The sequence below is a fragment of the Notechis scutatus genome, chromosome 2 (genome assembly GCF_049901735.1).
Source record: "Notechis scutatus isolate UNSWTSFEM ecotype Mainland chromosome 2, rNotScu1.2, whole genome shotgun sequence".
NCBI classification, from domain to species: domain Eukaryota; kingdom Metazoa; phylum Chordata; class Lepidosauria; order Squamata; family Elapidae; genus Notechis; species Notechis scutatus.
In genome coordinates this window covers 54,854,176-54,878,028 of record NC_142010.1, presented here as the reverse complement: position 1 = coordinate 54,878,028, position 23,853 = coordinate 54,854,176, and the positions used below count along the sequence as shown (strand labels likewise).

At 36.0% G+C, this 23,853-nt stretch overlaps 1 protein-coding gene across 1 annotated transcript in view; it reads left to right on the top strand.

Annotated features, from left to right (window-relative positions):
• The window catches only part of CACNA2D3 (calcium voltage-gated channel auxiliary subunit alpha2delta 3), a 607,379-nt gene that overhangs the window by 461,527 nt on the left and 121,999 nt on the right, over positions 1 to 23,853 (top strand). Inside the window, exons 14-16 of the mRNA XM_087954773.1 lie at positions 13,523 to 13,594; positions 14,903 to 14,983; positions 19,377 to 19,451. Of these exons, the coding sequence (XP_087810899.1) occupies positions 13,523 to 13,594; positions 14,903 to 14,983; positions 19,377 to 19,451 (228 nt within the window). The remainder of the gene's footprint in view (positions 1 to 13,522; positions 13,595 to 14,902; positions 14,984 to 19,376; positions 19,452 to 23,853) is intronic.

The following is a 23,853-nucleotide window of genomic DNA, read 5'->3' as shown; positions in this document are numbered from 1 at the left end:
TCTAAAAGCAAAGAGATACAGCCATTTCCTTCTTGAATCCCTTATGTTCAGTTCTTTAATGATCCAGCTAAATGCCAGGATCACCACTAGAAAGTATGAAATAAGTTTTAAGCTTATATTAATCTCTTTTGCAAAATATTAGGAAAATATAACTATATCTTCATTTTGCAACATGATCTCCAAATCACTGAGTACAATTTGTAGCAGTGGTGGGATTCAATTTTTTTTTTACTACCGGTTCTGTGAGTGTGGCTTGGTGGGCATGACAGGGGAAGGATACTGTAAACTCTCCAGTCAGAGGTGGTATTTTCCGGTTCACTGAACTATTCAAAATTTCCACTAGTGGTTTTCCACAACTGGTCAGAACCTGCTGAATACCACCTCTGATTTGTAGGCACTTTTGGTAAGAAGTGGGCAGTATGAAAAATGAAATAAATTACAGCAGCATTGGCTTTCTTGCAATATCAAAAAATGTTAAGGGACTGCAAGGTTTAATACATTTGCCTCATTAGTCAGTTTTCTTTTCTTGGACTTGTTCCATCTTTACACTTCTAAGGAATTTTCATCAATTATTTTCCATATTATTTTTTGCTTTTGCAGCAGTCATTTTTAATTTTCAGCATTTTCTTTGGGCTGAAAATATAACATTGATTCTAATCATCCTTGAGCTAGCTGCCCTCTTCCCTAAGCTACATTCAAGAGCAAGTAATTTGTGACCCTCCAGATACTAATGAATTTCAGCTCCCCACAATTCTCATCAGGGCTCTTGCTAGAAGATTTAATGGAACCATATTTGAAGGGTCAGAGGCTTCTTTCTCTGCATTAACTAAACAAACAAAATGGTTTGTTGATATTAATATATGCACATTTTTCAAAGCACTAATATTTCCTCAGTGCATTAGCAGAAATATATTTCTTAATTAAGAATATACTCCTATGTATACTACTTAGAACTGCATCTAACTTCCATGGCTTTTACTGTTTCAAAAATGTCCATACTGACATATCTCTAATGGTAGAGCCATTTAATGCAAGATTCCTACAAATATTCTTTGAACACTAAAAAAAAAACCTTGCTAGGGTAAATGCAGTACTATTGAATTGCACACTTAGTGTGGGCACAGTGAACAGCTTCTTTGGATCAAGAGTTACAGTCCTCAGAAAGAAAGATTTGATTGAGCAACATTGTCACCATCAGATCTATTATCAAGGAAAAGTAATTGTTGGTTACTGAGATGAACATGATACAAAACCCTGAGTGAAATGGTTGGTTGGATAAAAAGGCATTTTCTTAATTTTTAATCCTACCATTATAACATTCAGATTTTTGCCTAACCAAGTGGAACTTGATGAGAAGTTTTCAAATCCATCTGGCATTTTGAAGAAGCTCACTGCACAGGTTGATGCATTCTTTATGAATGACTGAGTCAACACAAGTGCACGTTTTCCCATATGGTGGCTGAATATGTGCTGTATTTTGTTTGAATCTATATAGCAGTGTTTCTCAATCTTGGCAACTTTAAGGTATGTGGACTTCAGCTCCCAGAATTCCCCAGCTAACCATGCTGTGATTCATTTTGCATATAAGTAGTCATTATTGCAAGAAGCAGTACTCTTTTTCTATTACTGTCAGCCATAGTCACTGAAATTATCAGGGTTGCAATTAAAGAGAACTGTGTTTTAAATAACTTATATTTTCTGACCTTTCATTGGTGTATCTTCATTCTGAAGAATATATTTAAATTTGCCATATTAAATTTTTTGTAGTTGCATATGTATCACAAACATACATTGCAATGATGAAATATTAGTGGTTCCCAGAGAAAAGCAAGGCAAATTAGAAAGACTGTATGATAAAATCAAATATAACACTTGCAGCAAAAGTAACTATAAAGCTATGAAAATACTGAAAACTAGCAATGTGCAAATCACCCAGGATCTGATTTTGATTAGTGAATTGATTCAATGGGTTGATTCAATTTGAAGAACCAACTCTACAGTATTTGATTTGAATTAATGGTAAGAAAAAAAATGTGTGTACATGTGCAAAAGTCCATTAAATTGGTTCCAAGCCACCTGATTTGATTTAATGCATTCAACTGATTTGGCTGTTTGATCTAAAGTTTGATTCAAAGCAGCAATTCAGTCCCTTTGCCTTTGAACAGTTTTCACAATCCTACTAAAATAATTTCCATTTGGGGAGGTGGGGGGGCACTCAGTTTGAAGCCTGTCCTCTTCAAATATTTTTATTGCTACCTATTCTAGGATCTTTAATGCCTCAGATTAACTCAGGATAATCTACTGCAGACTGAATCATAATTAAAATTGTCATTTCTGTGGCCACCCCCTTACTTTATTTACTTGTTTGTTGTAAGGGCACTTGGAGATTACATCCTTGAGTTTAAAATATAGGCTGATAAATATGGAAGGAGACATTGCTTCATCTAATCTGCCTCCAAGTCATTTAAGGCTCTGTAGGTTAAAACCTGCATTTCAAATAAAATCCATTTGGAAACGGACAAACTGCTAGTGCAGATGACAAAAATATATAATATGATTAAAACAGACATCTAGTAACCCTATTATGGACTCAATGGGATTTTTAAAGGCAGAATCACATATACCGTGACATGGCATGGCATGGCAGTCATCCAGATGGGCAATTTTCAGAACATAAATTGTTAAATTAGTTGCCTTAGTTTGGGAACAGTCATTATACAACTAAACTATCTTTCACTGCTCATTCTTGTAACAGAAATAGATCCAAAAAGCATCCTCAGCTACATAGCTGAAAGTTTATTAGAGGTTCACTAGTTCAGAGCAGTAATCACTACTTAGGAGGACAGCTGAATCACTTACATTCAATTATTTTCATCTGATTTGAATTAAGTTGTTTTCAGAAAACTAGAACTCTTTTCCTTTTATACATCTGTAGGTTTCCTCCTGATTCAATGATAGTTCCTATTAGTGATCAGCCAAGAAATAAGTCAAACTTGTTTGGTTATAAATGATCAAAGAAACTTTATGATTCAACTTTGTATACTGGTCAATAGAACATCTAAAAAAAAAACCCCATAATACGTCAGCTTTGTCAGACTGTATCAAATTTATTTTCACTTTAGCTATCTTTATGATTATGTCAGTCACTCTCTATGAATTGCCAATCTCTTGGCAGCATTTTTTTTGATACCTATGATATGTACATATGCTGGTATCATTTAAGCATAATTAAAGAAATAGCAGTATAATTCTTAGTTTTTAAAATTATGACTATCAATTACCATTCAGAACATTTTCATGAATATGGGGCAGATTTCAAATCTTAGAATTACCTGTTATTTCATGTGTAGTGAAATATATATATAGAGAGAGGGAGGGATGGGTGGATAGATTTTAGAAATAGTTCATAAAATACATAAGGTATCTTTTTTGTAGTACAAAAGATACAAAAGAAAGCAGACACAAGTTTTCTTTCTTTAAATGTGTGTTAGAATATAGAATGAAATATTGCACACAGGATTTGTAAATAGAGGGAACATGTTATAGAGTTTTGCATGTGAAATGGCACATTTCAAAATGGTTATTATATTAATAATGAACCATCCAAATTAGGACCATGTCCAGGTCAATTTAAAATATAATAAGGAATTAGCAAGGTATAAAATATATGGTCTCTTCCTTGTTGTTTCCTTGGGGGAGGGAGGAATGATTTATTATGAGTAAATAAATCATTTTATTTATGGAGTTTGTGGACATGAATTAGCACACTTGATTCCTCTTCTGCCATGTGTCTCTCAGACATAAGTATTGCTTTATAACAGCCAGTAAGGCATTGTTTTACATGATTTGTGGAAACAGCAGGCTTCAAGATGTGTTAACTTGTTCCTATTGTGAGGTATTTTGTGCTGATCCTCTGTAAAACTGGAGAGACTACTGTATCTATTACACATCTTAATGAAAGAGCTCACCTGAAGAAAATTATTTTGCTCTGTTTGAAAATATTGTTCTCACCCCTTTTTCAAATGTTTTAAGAACATGACTTGGGCAATAACTGTTCATTTAAAGTTTCCAGAAGTTCCCTTTCTCTTTTCTTTCAGCACAGCATGCTGTCCTTTTATCCTAATACAATTTTGCTTTGAAAAATCTAGGTACACCATTCATCATTCTTTGCTTCATTTAGTTTTTTCTCATTCTTCAAGGTGTTGAATTACATAAAGAATGGGAAATTTACAGTCTTGATCTTGTCATGAAACTGCACTGGGAGAAACATTAGAGATTTTATTAAAGTTAACCAAGAAGCTAAATGGAATCAAATGAATTTCAGAAGAAGAAAAAATGTTACAATACAGTGATTGGTGTATGATTTTTTGTTTCTTTTTGAAGTGTCACTTATTTATATCTCTTGGTTGAACATGAAAACCTTCTTTGAACATTCAAGGTAAAATAGGTGTGTGGAGCACTGCATCTTCATTATGCCTTCTAGTTTCACTCTTGACTTCAACCTTTATAGATGCAGACCTGACAACACTGAATGAACAATTTATGATTTAAGAACACTGACTTCCCCTGTGAACATTCCTAGGATCAACACAACGATGTTGTGTTCATTCAGAAGCCAGCCCATTTTATGCAGGTGGCTCAACTTATGCCCACAATTGGGATTGGGATTGCCATTATAGGTCATAAAGCAAAACATCACATGACTGTGTTGATTTACAACTGCAATCCTGGCATTCACTGTTAATGTTCCTAACCAAGACTCAAAGCTTATTAATAAGTACCCATTCCAATCCAAGCCATTCCGTGTTTGGTCTTACCCAGCCCTGAGCCTCAGTAAAATAAGAAACTGTCTCAAACCCTCCACCCACCTATAATCCTAACTCTACCCTTTGCCCTGCACCTTGCCCTATGGGGCAGCAAGCAGCCCCAGAATCATGGCTCACTGATTTTTGATGGCAATACCAGTCCCAATTGTAATTGTAAGTCAAGGGGGGAAGTTGAAGTGCCCCTCCAGTTGTAAGTATAGGCAGGTTGCCAAGCACCTGAATATTGATCATGTGACCACAGGGGCACAGCATTGCCATATCTTTGTGTATAGGTTTTAAGTTTATTTTTCCAGCATTGTCATAACTTTGAATGGCTGCCAAACGAATGATCATAAATTGAGGACTACCTATATTACTCATTCTTAGGAACAATGGGTATCTAACTCTAAAGCCATTCTGATAGCTCTAAACTTTACCCAATGAATGATGAGAAGGGTAACTAGTTTGGATTAATTACATTTTTCTGGATGCTTCCCCAAAATTTGTCATGGCTATAAAAACTGTATTTTGTTTTTTACTGCTTGTACTATTTTAAAATAATTTTAATGTTCCTATTTCTACTGTATTTCCATTTTCTTTTCTGGCTTTTTTGTCTGGTTCTTACATATTCCAGAAATTAGTTGGAGAATAACAAGTGACCAATGACACATTGCTATAAAAGAACATAATCCTGGCAAATTGACACAAGTTGTTTACACATGGAATAGCTATTCTCTAGTGCAAATTCTGGAGTTCTTCAAGGGTATACTTGAAGCCTTGCTCATGGGTTCTTAGGTTACTGATTACAAAACGTTTTCATCACAAGGTCAGATCTGAAGTTTGATTAAGCAATTCAGAATGTAGGCTAATTTAACTTGGACAGATTTATTAAGCTGCCTAATCAAACTTGGGGCTGAATCCAAAATGAGTTTCAGGAATCCAATGTTTTGCCTTTCACAATCAGTTTTCTTTGTACTATTATTTTGAATAGAATTGGCTAATGTTTGCTAGCACGGAATAACTTCTAAGATTTTTAAGATTTAAAACCTGCCAAATGTCAGAAACATAGGTGCAGACTTTCCAGTGTTGGCTTTTTTAATATTATAAAAAGAGGGAAATTTCTACATGTTTGTTTCTTTGTAGAAATGTAAAATGTTTCTTAATACAGTTTTTTTTCCTTTTAAGAGGGTACATTTCAGACAGATAGGAGCAGAGGAATTTTACAAATTATTCTGCAATATCACTATTGTTTGTTTGGGAAATTCTGTAGACATTCTAGAGTCTCAGCTTCTAATGATGGTACTTTGGGTGTTGGAATGGAACAGTTTCCCACCATTGTCTCCTATGATTATGTAATACTTGAATGATTGTCATATGTATAATCATTATATACACCCAGAATGCTAAATAGATTACTATGGAAATAGTAAAAACTAGAAACTGACCAGGAGGCAGAAATATAAGCCAATGATTCTTTCTGAGTGAAAACTTTGGAGGAAGAATCTTAAATGTACTTGAGCCCAGACATGCACAACAAAAGTTTTCAGACTGTGGACAATGTTTAAGGTCCAATAGATTTTTGATAAGTAACAAAGACAAGGAGAAAGTACCTAAAATCTATTTCAGACTAAAAAAATAATTTTAAAGTCATGGATGAAATTAGATCTTGATTTGGGAGGGGGGAAAAAAGAAGGAAACAGAGAAGGAATTCTAAACCAGATCTCCATAAACAGTGAAGGTGACTCTTTTCAGGGTAAATGATTACAAATATATCCTAAACTAATGGGGGAAGTAAGGGACTTTCTGTGTACATTAGGTTCTAAGAAGATCCATATCAGACATATCAAATATCTTCCTTAAAAGAAACCTAAATTCTGTTTATTAAAAAGTATAAAAACATAAAGAAATGGTTTAAGAATGGAACATGTTATGGGAAACATTGAAAATAGGCAGGAAATAGTTTCAAAAGTAAAGACTAATTAGAAGAATTAAGAAACCAGGAGGGTTCATATGTTACAGAAAATTCCTGTCACTTAATCAATTCATAAGTTTTAGCTGTAGCACAAAGCTCATGCTTTATATTAAAATACCCAACAATACAATAGAGAAAATCAATTTAATAAATCCCAGCACTCCCCTAGTCTGCTACTAGAAAATAGACACTTCTGTTACATACACACACTCTTCCTTTCCCTCACTATCCCTGTCACTGCATTGTTGCTTTCCTGCTATGGACAAGCCTAAACATTTTTTTGATGGGCGTAAACACATCTGAAGACCCCTAAAAGTGGACAATATACCATAAAGGATTAGACTCTTTTCAGATTTGGGACTGTATGTGAATGCCAAGACATGCTTCCCTTTGATCCATCCCAGCTCTCAGTTTCTCAAGAGATGGAGGGAAAGCCCTGACATTCCACCACTGTCAGTGGGGAGAGAGAAGTGAGCAATTAGGGAAGATGTCCCAAGAAGAAGGACAGGTATCAAAGGCAATCTCATCTTCAGGGATGAGTACGTGAGGCGATAATGGATGAGTTCAGAGAAGGTACTACCAGGGTTTTAGTACCTTAGTGCTAAATCTTTACTCCATTTTGAGGAAAATTCTCCAAATTCAAGATCTCTCTTCCTCTTCCCACTGAATCCTGGCTTCAAAAGAGATGGAGGAAGTTCTTCAAGAATGTAGCAAGGAAGGGAACAAAGAACTTGCCCTGGAGTCTTATGAATCTGAAAAGTTTTATTATTATTTAAATCTGATTTTCATCTTTTAAAGTGTGTGTGTGTGTGTTATGTGACTGTTTAGGTTATTCTACATTAATACACATGCGTGCGTACACCCACACATAGAGAAATGGAATGTAATAGTACAACATATAAAATGCTTTTTCCTTCAAAATCATTATCTCTTTCTGTCTGCTTAAATGTTTTACGTGCACCATTTACACATGGAAATGGAAGCGCCTCATGAAATGTAAAAAAAAATACCCTTTCATGAAAGCACTTAAGATGAAGCAGCAATATGTTTGCCTTTAAAAATCAAAGCAATAGGGTGGAAGAATCTGGTCTTTGTTAGTACATTTAATCTAATTATTCTTGTATTTCAAAGGACAAACACACATCCTTCTATTTGAGGTTGGAATACAGAAGACCTCAAAATAAAAATAAAATTGTATTGACAATGACACAAACAAATTGCATTAAGTATTATATTAATATTTGAAATCCAGTGATTCACAGTTACTAGAAATATTGATGTTTATGGCCCATTGCAAACAGAGACCATGTGAAAGATCTTTTTGCTTCAATCTATGTAGGAATGATCATAAATTGCTCAGGCAGTAGATTTGACAAATATCTTTATTTGAACTTTTAAGAAGGTGAGCAAGCAAAACTGAAACCATCCTTCTCCCAGCCCATGAAAAAATTGTCTTTCCACAGATCCCTCTCCTGGTCCATGGAAAAGTTGTCAAAAAGGTTGGGGACTGCTGTGCTATATGACTAATGTAATAAAACTAGTTCTCCCAAGTCTAACCTTGGGGGGGGGGGGAATCCCTATGTTTGAGTGGTATAAATCATTTTTTCATATTGCCAAATCAGGTGTCCATATTTTCCATAGTTATCATACATTTTCTAAGTGCATAACAATGTGCATGGCTCTGGGTGGTGGTGGTGGTGGGGAGGCATTGTGTTCTCCTGATTAACTTCCTTCCTCTCAGGCTATTTGCAGTTGGTGATGATTGGGGGAAGGGGGAGAGATCTGACACATGGCTCCTGCTTTGTAGGATTGCTCAAGGGTCAGTACTTTTTCTGCTCCTATTTGTCACTTATTTGAAACTGCTGTGTCAAACATCCAGCTTCATGGGATGAGATATCATCAGTATGCAGATGATAGTCAGTTGGGTACTACTGCCTGTTTTGAATTAAGTTATGCTGCAACCACCTTTTCCTGGCTTTGAAGTCTAGAAGGGGAGCAACAGACTAAGACAACCTGGATGAGATGAAGTGACTTTGAGTTCAGAGCTCCTTGGTCCTTGGATAATTCCCATCTTTCATCATGAATGAAGTGTGCCCTGCCCCAGACAGACCCAGTATGTAATTTAAGGATTCTCCTGGACTTGCAACTTCTACTCAAAGTGTGACCAGGAGAGCTTTTACACAACTGCGAGAGGTGGGCCAGTTACACCCCTACTTGGAACAACACCTTGTCACAGTCATCTATGCCTTGATTCACTTCTCATTTGGCCTATTGTAATGCACTGTACATGGGGCTGTCTTTGAACAGTATCCAGAAGATCCAGTTGGTTCAAAATACATCAGCCTGCATAGTTTTGTGGAATATTTGTTCAGGAATCAACTCTTTTGCAAGAATTACACTGGTTATCATATTAAAATCCCTACATGACTTGGAGCCAGGATATTTGAAGGACTCCAATTAGATCTAGTGACCCACCAGGGGGAGAGGGGGAGGCAGGTATGTTGCAGATCCCATATACTAGGGAAATACATCTGGTGGGAGCAAGAACCTTCCAACGGTAGCTCTCTCCCTATGAAATATTCCCCCAGAAAGAAGATTGGTTCCCAATTTGTTATTTTTCCAGAAGGTCTTGAAGACATGGTTCTGTCTGCAGGCCTTCTCCCCCTGAGGGGGAGGGGCTATGTGGAGCCAATCAAGTGGTTGGTATAATTATATTTATCACTGCTGTGGGTGGGTGGGGTTTTATGATTTGGATTTTTTTTTAATGTTGTAAACCACCTCAATATATGTGAGTTGGGCAGCCATATAAATTTCTTTGATTAATTAGTTAACTACAGCAGTAGAAGAAGATCTACTTTTATTGAGTGCAGAACATTGGGATGTTCTGTTAAGTTTCATTATTTTATTTTGAACTCATTCCTCTACTGTGTACTTCATTTTTATTTTTATTTCTATTTTTAGGGTATTAACTGTCCCACTCAGTTTTGTATCGCCTGCAGGTTCGATAGGTATGCCTTCACCTTTTTCCTCTAGGTCTTTAATAAAAATAGTGAAGAATCAAAAGATCCAGGATTACTTTAATACAATTTTATGCCTCTTCTATATTCACTTAATTGTGGTGCCATCCATCCCACACTGGATTAGTTTGGTACGTACAGTTTCAGGAGGTACTTTCTCGAATGTTTTGCTGCAATCAAGATATATTGCAGTTACAACATTCCTTAAAGTCTATTAAGAAAATTCTCTGATCAAAAAATGAGATAAAGCTATTTAAGCAAAATGTGTTCCTGACAAACCAATTCTGATTGTTTGCAAATATCCATTGTTTTCAAATGCTTACAGATTATCTCTAGAATCCTTTCTGTTACCAGTATTATGTCAGACTGACTGGTACAGCTTACTGGATCTTCTTCTTCTTCTTTTAAACATTACTCTGAGTAATATTCACTCTCCATGAGTGAATACATAAGAATTGGTCCAAACCACCAGCTAGTTTTTATTGCTATTTGAATAAATAGGAATAATGAACACCAGCAACGGTATTGTTTTTGTTTGAACCTCTGCAACATTGCCAAGTTCTCCCATTTTTATTTCTGAACATTTTCTAGACATTTTCAGCATTTATCACAACTCTTCTTTTTCGGTTTCTTCTCATTTTTTTTTTTTTAACAAATTGTATCCTTCAAGTCCTATATTAAATCAAGGGAATCGTCTTAGTAAATCTCTTAAAATAATTAAGTCACATTTAATTTTCCATACTAAAAGCTTAGGCTTCTCTTGTTACTCCCACATGCTGAACCTTGCTGTTTAGATACTGAAAACTACAAGGTTTAAGAGCCAATATTCCTTCTGATATTTCACTGAGTGACCCATTTGTATAATTACTCTACTTTCTACTATGTGCAAATGCTCATCAGAGATCCTACTTTCTGTTTCTTTATTACCAGCACTCACAGGATTTGATGTCCCCTTCAATCAAACTAGCAAGATTTTTTAAATATTTGTTTTAATCATTCTTTGTGAAATTCTATGCATCTCATGCCCATAGACCATCACGTGAATAACTCAAGCTGTTGTCCGAGGAGTCAAATCTTTTCTGTCAATATCATTTGTGTAGGTAGTCATTGATTTGCAATATTCCTCTTTCTTTTTCTTAGATCTCTTCCATAAACTGAGAATCACCTGAGTCTCCAGGGCTTAACCTTTCTTTCAGGGTTTTGTTAAAGTCTTTGGTGATATACCATATTTATGGCTGTTCTCTGAAGTATTACTGGTCCCCAAATATAATAACAGAAAGGGAATAATTATACTTGAGAATTCCTGGAAGTCATTCTATTACATCCTGATTTTAGCTCCTTGCAGATAGCTCATTTGACAGTGAATCTAGTATCAAACGGCATACTGTATATTGTCTTTCTATACATTCCTATAGGAGTGATTCACCAACCACTGTGATTCTTCTTTCTTATAAGGCACCTTCTCTGGCATTTAGAGAGCCAGTAACTCTCCTTCCCTTCTGTAACGTCTCTTTATTAAATGTAAAGAATATGTTTTAGCTGCAGGGGTCTAAATCTCTTTCTGGGTTGCCACAGTGAAGAATATTTTCTGCACCAGAATTATCCTCTTCTTGTCTTGTGGAGAATTGCATCAACTATTAGATTCTCTTTTCTTTAAACTAAGAAATCTTTTATTCTTTCTTATTAGCTAAACTATAGCCACTTGCTGCTGCAGTCCTTTGATTTTTTCTTTGAAGATTTGCATTACTACAAATATATGTTTGCATTTATTACAAATATATGACAGGTGTGTGTGCGTGTGTGTGTGCGTGTGTGTGTGTGTGTTTCTGATTAAAAAAGGAACACATCACAAGTATTGAAACTTCCAGTTGAGAACTCATGTCCACTCATCCTCATGTTTACTTTTTAAAGGATCACAGTTGGAACTGCATTTATTCTTCCCTGAAGTTGGCCAAGTAGAAAGTAGCTACTGAAGACACAACCTCTGCAGTTAGCAGGTATTCAGATTCATTCAGATGAAGCTCATCATAAAAAATAAAAAAATGTATCAGAACATCAGCTTTGTTCCTTCCTTCTTCCTGCTAAACTCCAATGTTCAACTTGTTCTTTAAAAGGGATTTGAAGGGCAGCCCAGGCAGTTTTAAATTATCATGAGCCAAAGGCAGGGAGGGCAGGATAAGTTTGGAATTGCTCTTGATGTCAGCCCTATAAAGTAGACCAGATTAAGAAACCATTGCCATATAGATATAAAACCAATTTTATTACTATAGCTATAGTAACAGAATCGTATACATGAGAATATGCTTCTCCTTCCCTCGCGTTATCTTCATGTGAATTACAGTGGTTACTCATATTGGTTTCTTGGAATGAACTCAAGCCCTTATGTTTCTCTGGATTAGGTCACCTAATCCAAACCATTCCCAACATGGTTAAACTTACTTACATTCACATTGCAGCAATTATTTTAAGAGCATCATTTGTACGCAAACATTTTGTGAATTGGGAATTTTTGTTTTGGGGTCCCTAAGTACAGCTTCATGCTAGTTGGCATTCTAGTTGGAATAATATAAGCAACAAAACCTGCTGATTTTACCATCTGGGGACATAATAAAAATAGATGGAATGGGTGGAAGAAGCTGTAGAAGACCTATGTAGGAATTGTGCATGAAGGAAATTCTTGAGGCAATAAAAAATCCCAGGGAAATGTTTTCCCACCACAGTCCATTTTTGTTCATTTGTATGTGAAGGCTTTAATTTTAATCTTCTGCTACCAGCAATAGAGTAGTATTGCTGGTAGTAGAAGATTAAAGAGTATTTTTTCCCTTACATATGTATTTGTAAGTAAAGATTCATGGGTTTTTAGTTGCATGCTTGTCTTACACAATATAGTTTACATTTGCAATACCTAAATCATACTAAGGCCAGACAAATCCCCTGGGACTTGGAAAATCATATAAGAAAAACTCTTATCTTATATTTTAGGAACAATTTCAGAAAAGTTCATCAACCATTAATTCTGTGAAGGAAAGATTCCCCCCTTTTTATATCAACTATTCGCAATCGTAATATGGAATTACTGCATGTTTAATTACAACATATATCTTAAATGTGTCCAAGCTTCAGACTGACTGACAGTGAAAACCAAATTGGAGTTGGGTTCAGTCACTATGCAGAAATGCTTTTCTATTTATCTGGAATTTGCCTGAACAATGCAATCTGTGAGCTGGGAGTTTGCCAAGGTTAGCAAGATTATCATCTTCTCGTTGCTCATTTTGAAAATCCAAAGTTACCAAAATTACAGTGATTTCTGTGTGGTCATGCTGTTTATCAGTAACAGAATGCAGAAACCAGCTGAAGACTGATGTCATTAATGCCCCATGATTTTTATTGCAGTGGTGTAATTATTAGGAAAAAAAAGATGTGGTTTCCTATGAGAAACCAAATGTCCAGAAAATGAATAAAAAATGTGCATCTTATATCCAAGAGATGAATGGACTACCCACCAAGTGTTTTCTTTCTTTAAAGAGAAGACTTTTTTATTAGAGCCTTAGCCCGTGTTTTTGAATGCCCAATAACAATGCATAAATACAAAGTATAGATTTATACTTAAATGCTACTATTTTAGTAAATCAGAAATCTCTTCCTTTGAATGTCTTCATTGCTGTGGCTTGATTGTGATCTTAGTTTGTGTTCTCTTGATCTTTCTTTTCTTTAAAAAAAAAACACAGCTTGCTGACGATCAGGGATTGGTTTTGATGACCACTGTTGCCATGCCAGTATTTAGTAAGCAAAATGAGACTGTAAGTATTCCCACAGTCATCGGCTGGAAAATGAAAGCTTTAAACTAGCACATACAGTATTTGAATGGCTTGATGAAATCATGGGTATTTTTGTTAAATTCTGCTGTTTCCCCATATATTTGCACTAGCCGTTGAAATAAAAGCACACATTGTTAATACGAATGAGCATTAAATACTGTTTGAAATATAGTGTCATGAATTCATGAAGCACAAAATTGAGAATGCTAAGCTCTTTATTTGCATGTTTATTGAAGCTTGTAAAAGGGAAAGGGAATATATCCAACGGGATATAAAACCTGAAAATTGTTATAAAAGTTTTAAAATTATGTTTCAATTACATGTAAGCATGTTAACTGCTCCTAGATTATTTGCATTATGTCTCAAACATCTGAACTAGTTATACACTATCTGGCTGTGTAAAAACTCTTGTCTGTAGTAGCACCCTGCACATATACACAATCAACCATACATATACATAAACACAAATGCATGCACTTTTATTTTTGTTCCTATAGAATTCTTTATTAGAACAAATGTCTGTACTTATGGTATAAAGTTGCCTACGGAAAAATAAGTTCAACAAAGTTTTAATATGTTTTGAACATTCTGCTTCATTTCTAACTTTTTAAACTGCTTTTAATAACTTCCCTTTGAGGTATCAGTTAGCAGGATCAGGCGGCTGGGGAAGTAAGTTGCATATTTCTATAAAAGGCAAAAAGAAACCAAAGTAAATTGCATAGTTCCATGCAACATTTTTCCACAATACACTTCCAGACTCAAAGGGTTTAATGGAAAGCACCCTTATCAGCTGAAATGTTGCACATCATTTATGCTTTTCTTTTCAGGATTAGGAAAAAATTGATGACTTTTGATTTTGGATATTTGGGTATTAGGCCCATGCAACATCTCCGAGAGGCCCTTTGCTTTAACTTAATAGTTCACCCAAGCTTCTTTTAGTGGGATTCTTCCAAGGAAGTCCCAAAGGTGCTTTCTGAGGAGGCAACTGAATTTTCTTGTATTTTTGAAGATGATTCGCTTATCATCCAAGAAATCCAAGGAAGAAGTCTTCCTTCCTGATGTTCTGTGGGAATTGCCACATATAGTGATGAGACTTGAGGTTGCCCAGGTTCACGTGGCCCTAGTGTTTAGACAGGCAGATTAACTACACAGGGATCCTTCTTAATAAAGGAAGAATTACTGCAATCCTTGGCGCAGTTTTAATCCATGTGGGATTAAATTGATTGGTTGAAACCTCTGGTTTTAATTGTTTATTGACCCAATATTAAATATATATTTATTTTAAAATAGAGATCAAAAGGCATTCTCCTGGGAGTTGTGGGCACAGATGTTCCAGTGAAAGAACTTCTGAAGGCGATTCCAAAATACAAGGTAATTTATCCATTTGTAAGCTGCTACTCAAAGTTAATTGAATGTGTAGAATTGTAAATAAAAAAATGGGTAGAGCTATGACCAAAGAAACACTTCTATGAAAATAATTGCTTTTACCACAAAAGAAAATTAATATAGAAGCAAACAAGTCTACTTGTACAAGCCACTGTACATTGTCTTACACAAGACTAACATGATTACTGTTGGGTTGTGATCTTATATATTATCTGAAGACATGTGCTCACTCTATAATGGTGCATCAAATTCTATTAAATTTCAGTAGCAGCAACTTTACTTTTCCAACTGACATATTGTTGGATGCAGTTCTTTGCCGGTCATTGTAATAGAAGCTACCTTTTCATGTAAAATAAAGCACAACTGTTGTATGAGAAAGTTACCATTAGAAATAGCATTCCAAAATGCTGTCATGGAATCCAAAAATTCTTTTCATACCTTAGATATGAAATCACATTGTAGTTTGCTGCATGGAAATGATTAGTCATATCCTTTAACAGAGTTTTGTTTTTAAACGTAAACTTGTTCACCTTTGGGCAGTTTTTCTTAATAATCTTTTCAGTTTCTCCAAAGATCAGCTTTATTAAGACTTCTATACTCTGTAAGCTTTTCAGAATTCCAGTTGTTTGATATAAATGGCAATAACCTCATTCTGTGGACACTCCTGACATCACTTTTAAAATGTGCCTGATCAGGACAGGTGGGTTAGCTTAAAATCATTGAGCTAAACATTGTTTTAAAACATCTCATCACTTTTATGCTTAATCAGAGAATTTTAGAACAGAGCTGTATTCTCATTGTATAAAAATCCACAATAAAATAACTTAAAAAGGAAAAAAAACCCCTCCTCTCAGCAGGTTTTAGATCATTTCTGCATCCTGGGGGTAAAGCTGGGTTATGCAGAACATCTGTGAAAGCTATTAACAGTGAGTTTCCCACCAAGGGATGTTTTAATGACTGCACATCATTGATCTGAAGGTACATTTATTGCAATCAATGAGTGCATTCAGCTGTGCAAGAGAAGCATTGTCAAATATAAATGGGATTTTTAGTGAAATAGGTATAGTCTAAATTTGATTATGCGTAAACTTCTAGGGCTAATATAACACCACATTATTTTAGATTATTTCCCATAGCTCTCTTAGGTCTGAAATTGAAATTTATTTTTATTCATATCAGACTATTGCCTTACAACATGAAGAAGAACAACTCAAAGGGGAAAAAAACAGTAAAAATTCCCATATAAATCTTACAGTGTTCCAATGGGAATATGGGAAAAACGTGATTGCCCTGCCACCCAGAACAAGCTCCATTGTTCATTTGTGATGTTGCATTCTGGAGATCTATGGAGTGTGTGTATTGGTGATTCCAGAGCTTCTATTCCAGAAGCCTGCTAGGTCTAAATAACTAGTCTCCATCATAACCTTCCTCAGGGTTAGCTGCTTAGTATTTATTATTGCCACTGCCTGTCTTCAAGAAGTGCAAGAGATAAATAAATCCAAATGTTGTCAGGAAAATAAGAGAGAAAGGAAGAGTTGAAATACACCAAACCTGGTTTACAAAAATGCAGGCAACTTTTTCAGTTCATAAGATCAAATGAAAATAAATCTTCTGGGAAACAGCCTGAAATTATATAGAATGACCTACCTATATCACAAAAGATCAAGAGGCAATAAGGCTTAATTAAAACACAGGTAAAAGAAGTTAAAGCTTATTACTTCTTTTGACAAAAAGCATTTCTTTGAGATGGTTTATTTCCCAGTATACTGAAATCACAGTAGACCTGTTTTTAAATTAATCTTCTCTTAATAGAGCACTAATCTTCAGTTGTATCTGTGTACACAAGTTGGGTCCAGTCAGCTGTTTTCTACACTCTATCTTCAGGCTGGGGGCGGGGGCTGCTGATCACCCTCTTTTTTAATTAGGCTACTGTAAATGTTAATAGTATTTAAAGAAAAATGGAACTAATGTTATCATTGATGATGGGAGAGATAAAAGGCTTGAGAAGAAATCTTGAACTTAGGCTTCCGCTTCTCTGCAGCTCTAGAAGCCTAATGGCTTGGGTTCTTCCTGGCTGCTTGTCATTTTCTTTCCTGGAGGGCTTTAAGGGAGAAACTAGGAAGCCTGGTTGCCTGTGCTCTTACTACATCTCACAACTGTCCCCCTGGATCTCCCACTCACTCTAGGCTAGTGATTCTTGGTATGATAGAAATCTCTTGGTAAAGCAGGACATTCTCAACCCATTTTTCCCTTCTTCTGCTCTTTCTCAGGCTTTTCATATAAACGGTGTAGCTCTAATGGGTTAGTTTTGCTCCTTGTTTTTCCTCATTCTCTAAATTTACTAAAAGCATCTGTTACCCCACAAAATGTCAGTTCATTTTTTAAATATTTCCCACCACTTCTGATTAGCCCACCCATACTGCTTTGTGGGACATAAAGCAAAGGTTACCATGTCTCCCCTCTTCCTGAAAAGTTGATACGTGTTTTAAAGAGTTGCTTCTGGCGAAATGGATGGAATACTAGATAGATAGATAGATAGATAGATAGATAGATAGATAGATAGATAGATAGATAGATAGATGGATGGATGGATGGATGGATGGATGGATGGATGGATGGATGGATGGACGGACATGTAGAATATTTCGTAGATGTTCCCCCACCCAGACTGCTGATATTTGGGGGAAACCAGAGGGTTCCACTGGTTGCTTCCTTTGTTGTGCACTCAGTTTTTAAGGGTAGAGTCATTTACCTGCCATATTATTGAGCAAGAATAAAGTCTAGCCTTTTGGGAGTAAATGTTAAGCTGGCATACTTTTATGCCAGTTTAAGAACTGATAGATGGCATTTTAATGCAGTGAGGAGTCTTAATCCACTTTAATCCAAGGCCACTCAGTATACTTATTACTTCAGGCCTTTCTAGTTTTGCAAACCATCCTTTGCCTCCATCCTATTCTTCCATGATTCATATATTGCCCTTTAAAAAAAATAAAATTTTCATATGCTACCCAATAATAACTTTATTTTCTCTTTCCTCTCAATTAATTATTTTAAAATTATTGTTTTTAAATTATTCACTCTTTTTCTGCAATTCTCGAATGCTTTAGGTCAGGGGTGTCAAATTTGTGGTGTCACATCATCACGTGACCTATCACCACTTTTTTTCCCCTTTGCTAAACTGGGGGTGGGCATGCCCAGTGTGTGATGCATCTGGCCCACGGGCCATGAGTTTGACACCCCTGCTTTAGGTTATCAACTACCACAGGCAGCTCTCTTTTTCTGGGAGGTGGACAAAATGGTTTCTAGGACTTTTTTGAATTTTAGTATCAATGGATACTGATAAATTCACTCAGAATGTAGAATGTTGTAAGGTGACATGCAGTGGTTATCACCTGTTAGAGTCTAGTTAAATATTTCTCCTTATCTTATTGAAAAGGATTCCTTTTCAAAGGTTACAGATAGATTTCAGATAATCAGAGTTGGAAGGGGCCTTGTAGGTCATCTAGACCAATCCCCCACCCAAGCGGAAGACCCTACACCATTTCTGACAAATGGCAGTCCAATCTCTTCTTGAAAGTCTCAACTGATGGCACTCCCACAACTTCCGAGGGCAAGCTGTTCCATTGGTTGATTGTTCTCACTGTCAGAAAGTTTCTCCTTGTTTCCAGGTTAAATCTCTTCTTGTTCAGTTTCCATGCATTATTCCTTGTCTGGCCTATAGGTACTTTAGAAAATAGCTTGACCCCTTCCTCTCTGTGGCAGCCCCTCAAATATTGGGAGACATGCAACCGTTCGTTGTATGTTTTAGCCTCCAGTCCCCTAATCATCCTGGTTGCTCTTCTCTGTACTATTTCTAGAGTCTCAACATCTTTTTTATAATGTGGTGAACAAAACTGGATGCAGTACTCTAGATGTGGTCTTACTGAGGTAGCTGGCCACACTAGATGTCTCTGCTTTGACCCTTGTGAGTGGGCATGATAGAACAGAAAAAGTAATTTATATAATCAAAATATTTCTAGGTCACCATTAGGGAGAAAAATCTCAGAATTTATCATGTTGGTTTTCAGGAAAGGAAGAAAACTTAGATGAAAGAAGGAAACAGCTTTAAAAATAGAATATTAAAAAAAATATCCAATCCACTCTCTTTGGAAAAGGCTGAAAGTTAAAAAACACAAGTGACTAGTCGATGCAACAAAGGAACCAACTGTATATTTGAAGTGAATAAAAGGTCCAATTTTCAGGGAAGTTTTCTTAGAAAATCCCAGTGGGAAGCCAGGCAACATAATCTCCTGCTGCGATTGTGTTGCAGCTACTTCACCTGTTGCTTTTCAAAGGACGTACTTATTCCATGTGTTCTTGTTTTTGTTCTTCCTTGCAGCTAGGCATTCACGGATATGCATTTGCAATTACGAATAATGGATATATTCTGACTCATCCTGAACTCAGGCCTCTGGTAAGATCATGAAATACTCGATAAAGGGATTCCCCCCCCCCCCACGTGCACAATTTTACCCCTTCTTGACATACAGCAAATGTAGCATTTGAAGTTTTTCAGAAAAGGACAAATCATTGCTTCTACAGGAAACTGTTTCAAAAAAATAGTTGATTAACGTAAATGCTACAGGGATTTCAGTATGAGATCCAGCATAAATGACAATGGGAGTTGTTTGGTGATTCAGACAAGTACAAGACGCAGAGCAAAGGACTCAGACGCCTAAAAGTATAGAAAGGCAAAGCCATAAATTGCAGCAATTATGTACACTTACATAGAAATGGAATGCTGTACTTCTAGTTAAAAGCCCCTATTTGTCATGTTTAAGTAGACTCTAATTTATAAATTGTAGAATTGTTCTACAAGCCCTCTCACTCCCCTCCCCCTTTAAAAAAGACAGAATAAGGATCCTTCCCAGGTTTCAAATAAAAAATAGCAATACAAGTAATCCTCAATTTATGGCCACAATTGAGGCCCACATTTCTGTTGCTAAGCACAATACTTGTTAAGTGAATTTTGTCTCATTTTACAACCTTTCTTGCTATAGTTGTTAAGTTGGTAGCCTGGTTGTTAAAACAAATCTGGCTTCCCCATTGACTTTGCTTAGGGGAACCCAAAAGGAGATCACATGACCCCATAAGTCAGTGGCCATGCGTCCAAATTTTAATCACATGACCATAGGGATGCTGCAACAGTTTCAAGTGTGAAAAACAGTCATAAGTCACTTTTTTCAATGCCGTTGTAACTTTGAATGGTCACTAAATTAACTGTTGCAAGTCAAGGATTAGGTGTATTCTCCTCTATTACTATTACTTCTATCTCTCAGTTAACTGACATAAGGACAGTTTTTGTGATGTGTCTGTTCTTTTGATATCTATTTAATAGTGGCATACACTTTAGTTTGGTGTACACACACACACACACACACATACAATAGATAGACATTTGTTAAAGGTTTCAACACCACCAAATGTTACTAAAAGAATGGTATTAAAGGATTCACTAAAATATTAGTTCAGTCCAATAGGATGGACACATAATGTAACATCAGAATTTAATAATAAATTAACAGAAGCAATAAGAATATTTATCAGAAGGATGCTTGCATATCATAAATTTGGAATCATTAGATTCTGTTGTATATGAAGCCATGATTGCAGCCTCCTTCCTCTAAACATTTGGATTTGGCTTTGTTAATATTTACATTTTAGCAGATTCAGTCAAGAGATTAAAAAATGTTATTGGGACACCCAAAAAAACCTGCCAAGATTTCCCCCATGCACCCCTGTGGTTCTGTTTTGAAATGTAGCAACACTGAGGAAAAATATTATATGCTTTTGAACCAGCTTATTGTAAAAAAAAAAGTTTTGAAAACTTTTTTTAGTACCATTTCTTGGACGTGAAGGACTTCAGTTGTTGCATCCATATTATGGAAGTTAAAGGTGAAGTTTCCCTGAAACCAACTAAAGGTCTCATGCAATCTCTTCATTAGCACAATTCTTCTCTCTACCTGTGTCCAATGCAGTCTGGGTGAAAAATGGCTGAATTCATGAACCCAGCTGACAGGTAAAGGAGCATACTGTATGTTAAAGAGGGAGGAAGCAACCAATCACACATGAACTCCATCTTCACTTAGGCTTTTAAGAGAATGCTACTGGTGACCGCAAGGGGCCAAATCATCTAGTTCTGACTTTGAGGCTGAAAATAGCTACTGGATAACCATGGGGAACAAACACACTAGAGCAGGACTGTCAAACTCCCAGCCCGCGGGCCGGATGCGTCACACGCTGACCATGCCCACTCCCGGTTTAGCAAAGGGGATAAAAGTCCCTATACGTCACGTGATGCCGCTGTGATGATGTGAGTTTGACACCCCTGCACTAGTGCAATTCTCTGCATATACATGATTGTAGTGGCCACAGTCATTACTATGACATGGTTCCTGTCAACAAAGCTGGCATGAAAGACACAAAATAGAAAATATTGGTGAACATTATGCAGACAGTTGTCTCTGCAAAAACAAAATGGGATTCCTCCAGGTGAAAATGGGATTCCTCCAGAGATAGTGACCACAAGTGGCTACTTCCAATGTGGCTTGATCATGGATGAGTCAAAAGAAATATCATGAAGAAATAGCAGGAAAAAATATTGGTCACCAAATTGGTGCCATGGTTGGAGGCGGGTGAAGAATTAACAGAAAAGCAGACATTGGAGATCTTCTAGTGCAACTCCTGCTCAAGCAGGAAACCCTATGTCATTTCAGAAAAAATAGTTGTCCATTCTCTTCTTTAAAATCTCCAATGTTGGAGCACCCACAACTTCTGGAGTCAAGTCATTCCACTGATTAATTGCTCTAATTGTCAGAAAATTTCTCCTTGGTTCTAGGTTGCTTCTCTTCTTGATACAAGCTGTTATAGTAGAAGAGAGAATGGTTCTCAAACATTCTAGCTCAGGTCAGGAGACTTTCAGTATATTTCTGAAGTAAGCACTGTATGCAGCTTGACATACCATTATGAATAATAGTTCAAGAGCCTGTTGCAACACTGTTATGCTCCTTGTATATCAAGTAAGTTCTATTTTTAAAAAAATTTAACAATTTGGCCAGGCTATAGAGTTTCTTGTTAAACAAACTTTTGACAAATGTTCTTCTTTTTAAAAAAAAAATGTCATAAAAGACTAGGAAATGAAAAATGGAATTTGAAGTAGGAAAGTTATGTTGTTTCTTAGAATAATATCCACTATGGAGATCAAGTCTTTGATGCTTTTGAGTTGCTCACAAAACCCATGACACAATACTAGCTTGTATGTCCTTAAACCTATTGAAATATGCAAATATAAATTTGAATTGGATCATTGCCATGATAAATTGGAGTTACAACAGAGACAGGGGTTCCTGTTCTGTCATCTTCTCTTTATTTATGGTTTTGCCATTATATGAATTAAATCTCATAAATTCCCTGTTTCAGAGGGATCTATGTAATATATTCTAACAATAATAAATGATCCAGGACTAGCTGGCAAATGATGTAATTCATGACAGCAAGTTTTTTTAAAAAAAAAAAAATGGGGAAAAGTAGTTATGTTTTCTATCCTCACATCACTGACCTTTCTGGCTCATTACCATACACAATCATTCCACTAAAAAGATCACAGATAAATAAAACTATAAACTTGGAATTAAGAACTTTGAATTCACTATCTTATATTCTAATGCTATTTCTACTTGCCTAGATAAATTGGCCCATAAGTTGAAAATACACCCCATAAACATCATCTTAGGTGCAGTGTCTACACTGGTGCCTTCCTAATAGGTTGAGAGTAACTCTCCACTTCCCAACTCATAGTTGCTGGGAATTCTGGGAATTGTAGTTCCAGACCATCTGGAGACTCTCAGGCCATAGAAACTTCCAGTAAGTTATATTGCCCAGAGATGCTTCTGGCAGGAAGATCTGTTGGTGAAATGAACTCCAATGATCCAACTGTTACTAGGGGTAACTAATGATGTGGAAATTCCCATTTGATGACCAACAATTTGTTTCTTTGTTTAAAGTGGTGCTGTGATTACTACAATTGTTTATTTCATGGAAATTGAATTTCTTTTGGCTCATAAGACATTATGTGTACAAAGTAATTGCGTCACAAAAATTGCCCTCACATGAGTTTGGTTTCTAGGATTTAGAGTACTGGATTTGTTTATGTTCCTTTCTTAATAAAAATATTAGTAAGACAGAAATGAGAAAAAAAGTAACATGCTAAGGGTAGCCAAATACCCATATCTTTTCTTCCTGAAAACACAATGCCAGTTCAGTGATTGACGTACAATTCCATTCTAATTTTTTTTGGGGGGGAACCAATAGGTACTAGGTTGTGGGGCTCATGAAAGCAATTTAACAATGCTCCTGTTTAATTATTTGGACACTAATGTGATACGATATGCTCAGGTCTAAAACAAACATCCTGCTTCATGATTTCCACATATGTTAACTTCCATCATTGCTTGCTGGTGGCCATACTGGATGGCTTCTAGTTGAATATGAGAAGTGAATTTGAAAAAAATCCTTGATTCTCTAATATAAACATCTATGGTCCATTGATGATATAATCTTTGGTAAAAATGGCTAGGCTAAAATTATTTCAGAAAAAAATATCTTTTTTTCAAATGGGTGTTTTTCAAAACCCATGTTGGCTATGGATTACTACAAGTGTTAGAATACAAGACAGCTGGAGGACACCAGATGGAAAAAGACTGCAGTTTTATATTCAGAAATCAAGTTACATTTTGAACAATCTTTCTGTTTATTTTTATACCCGAGAAACTAACTTTGTTGAAGATTTGGTCTCTGCTACAATTATAAACTGTATC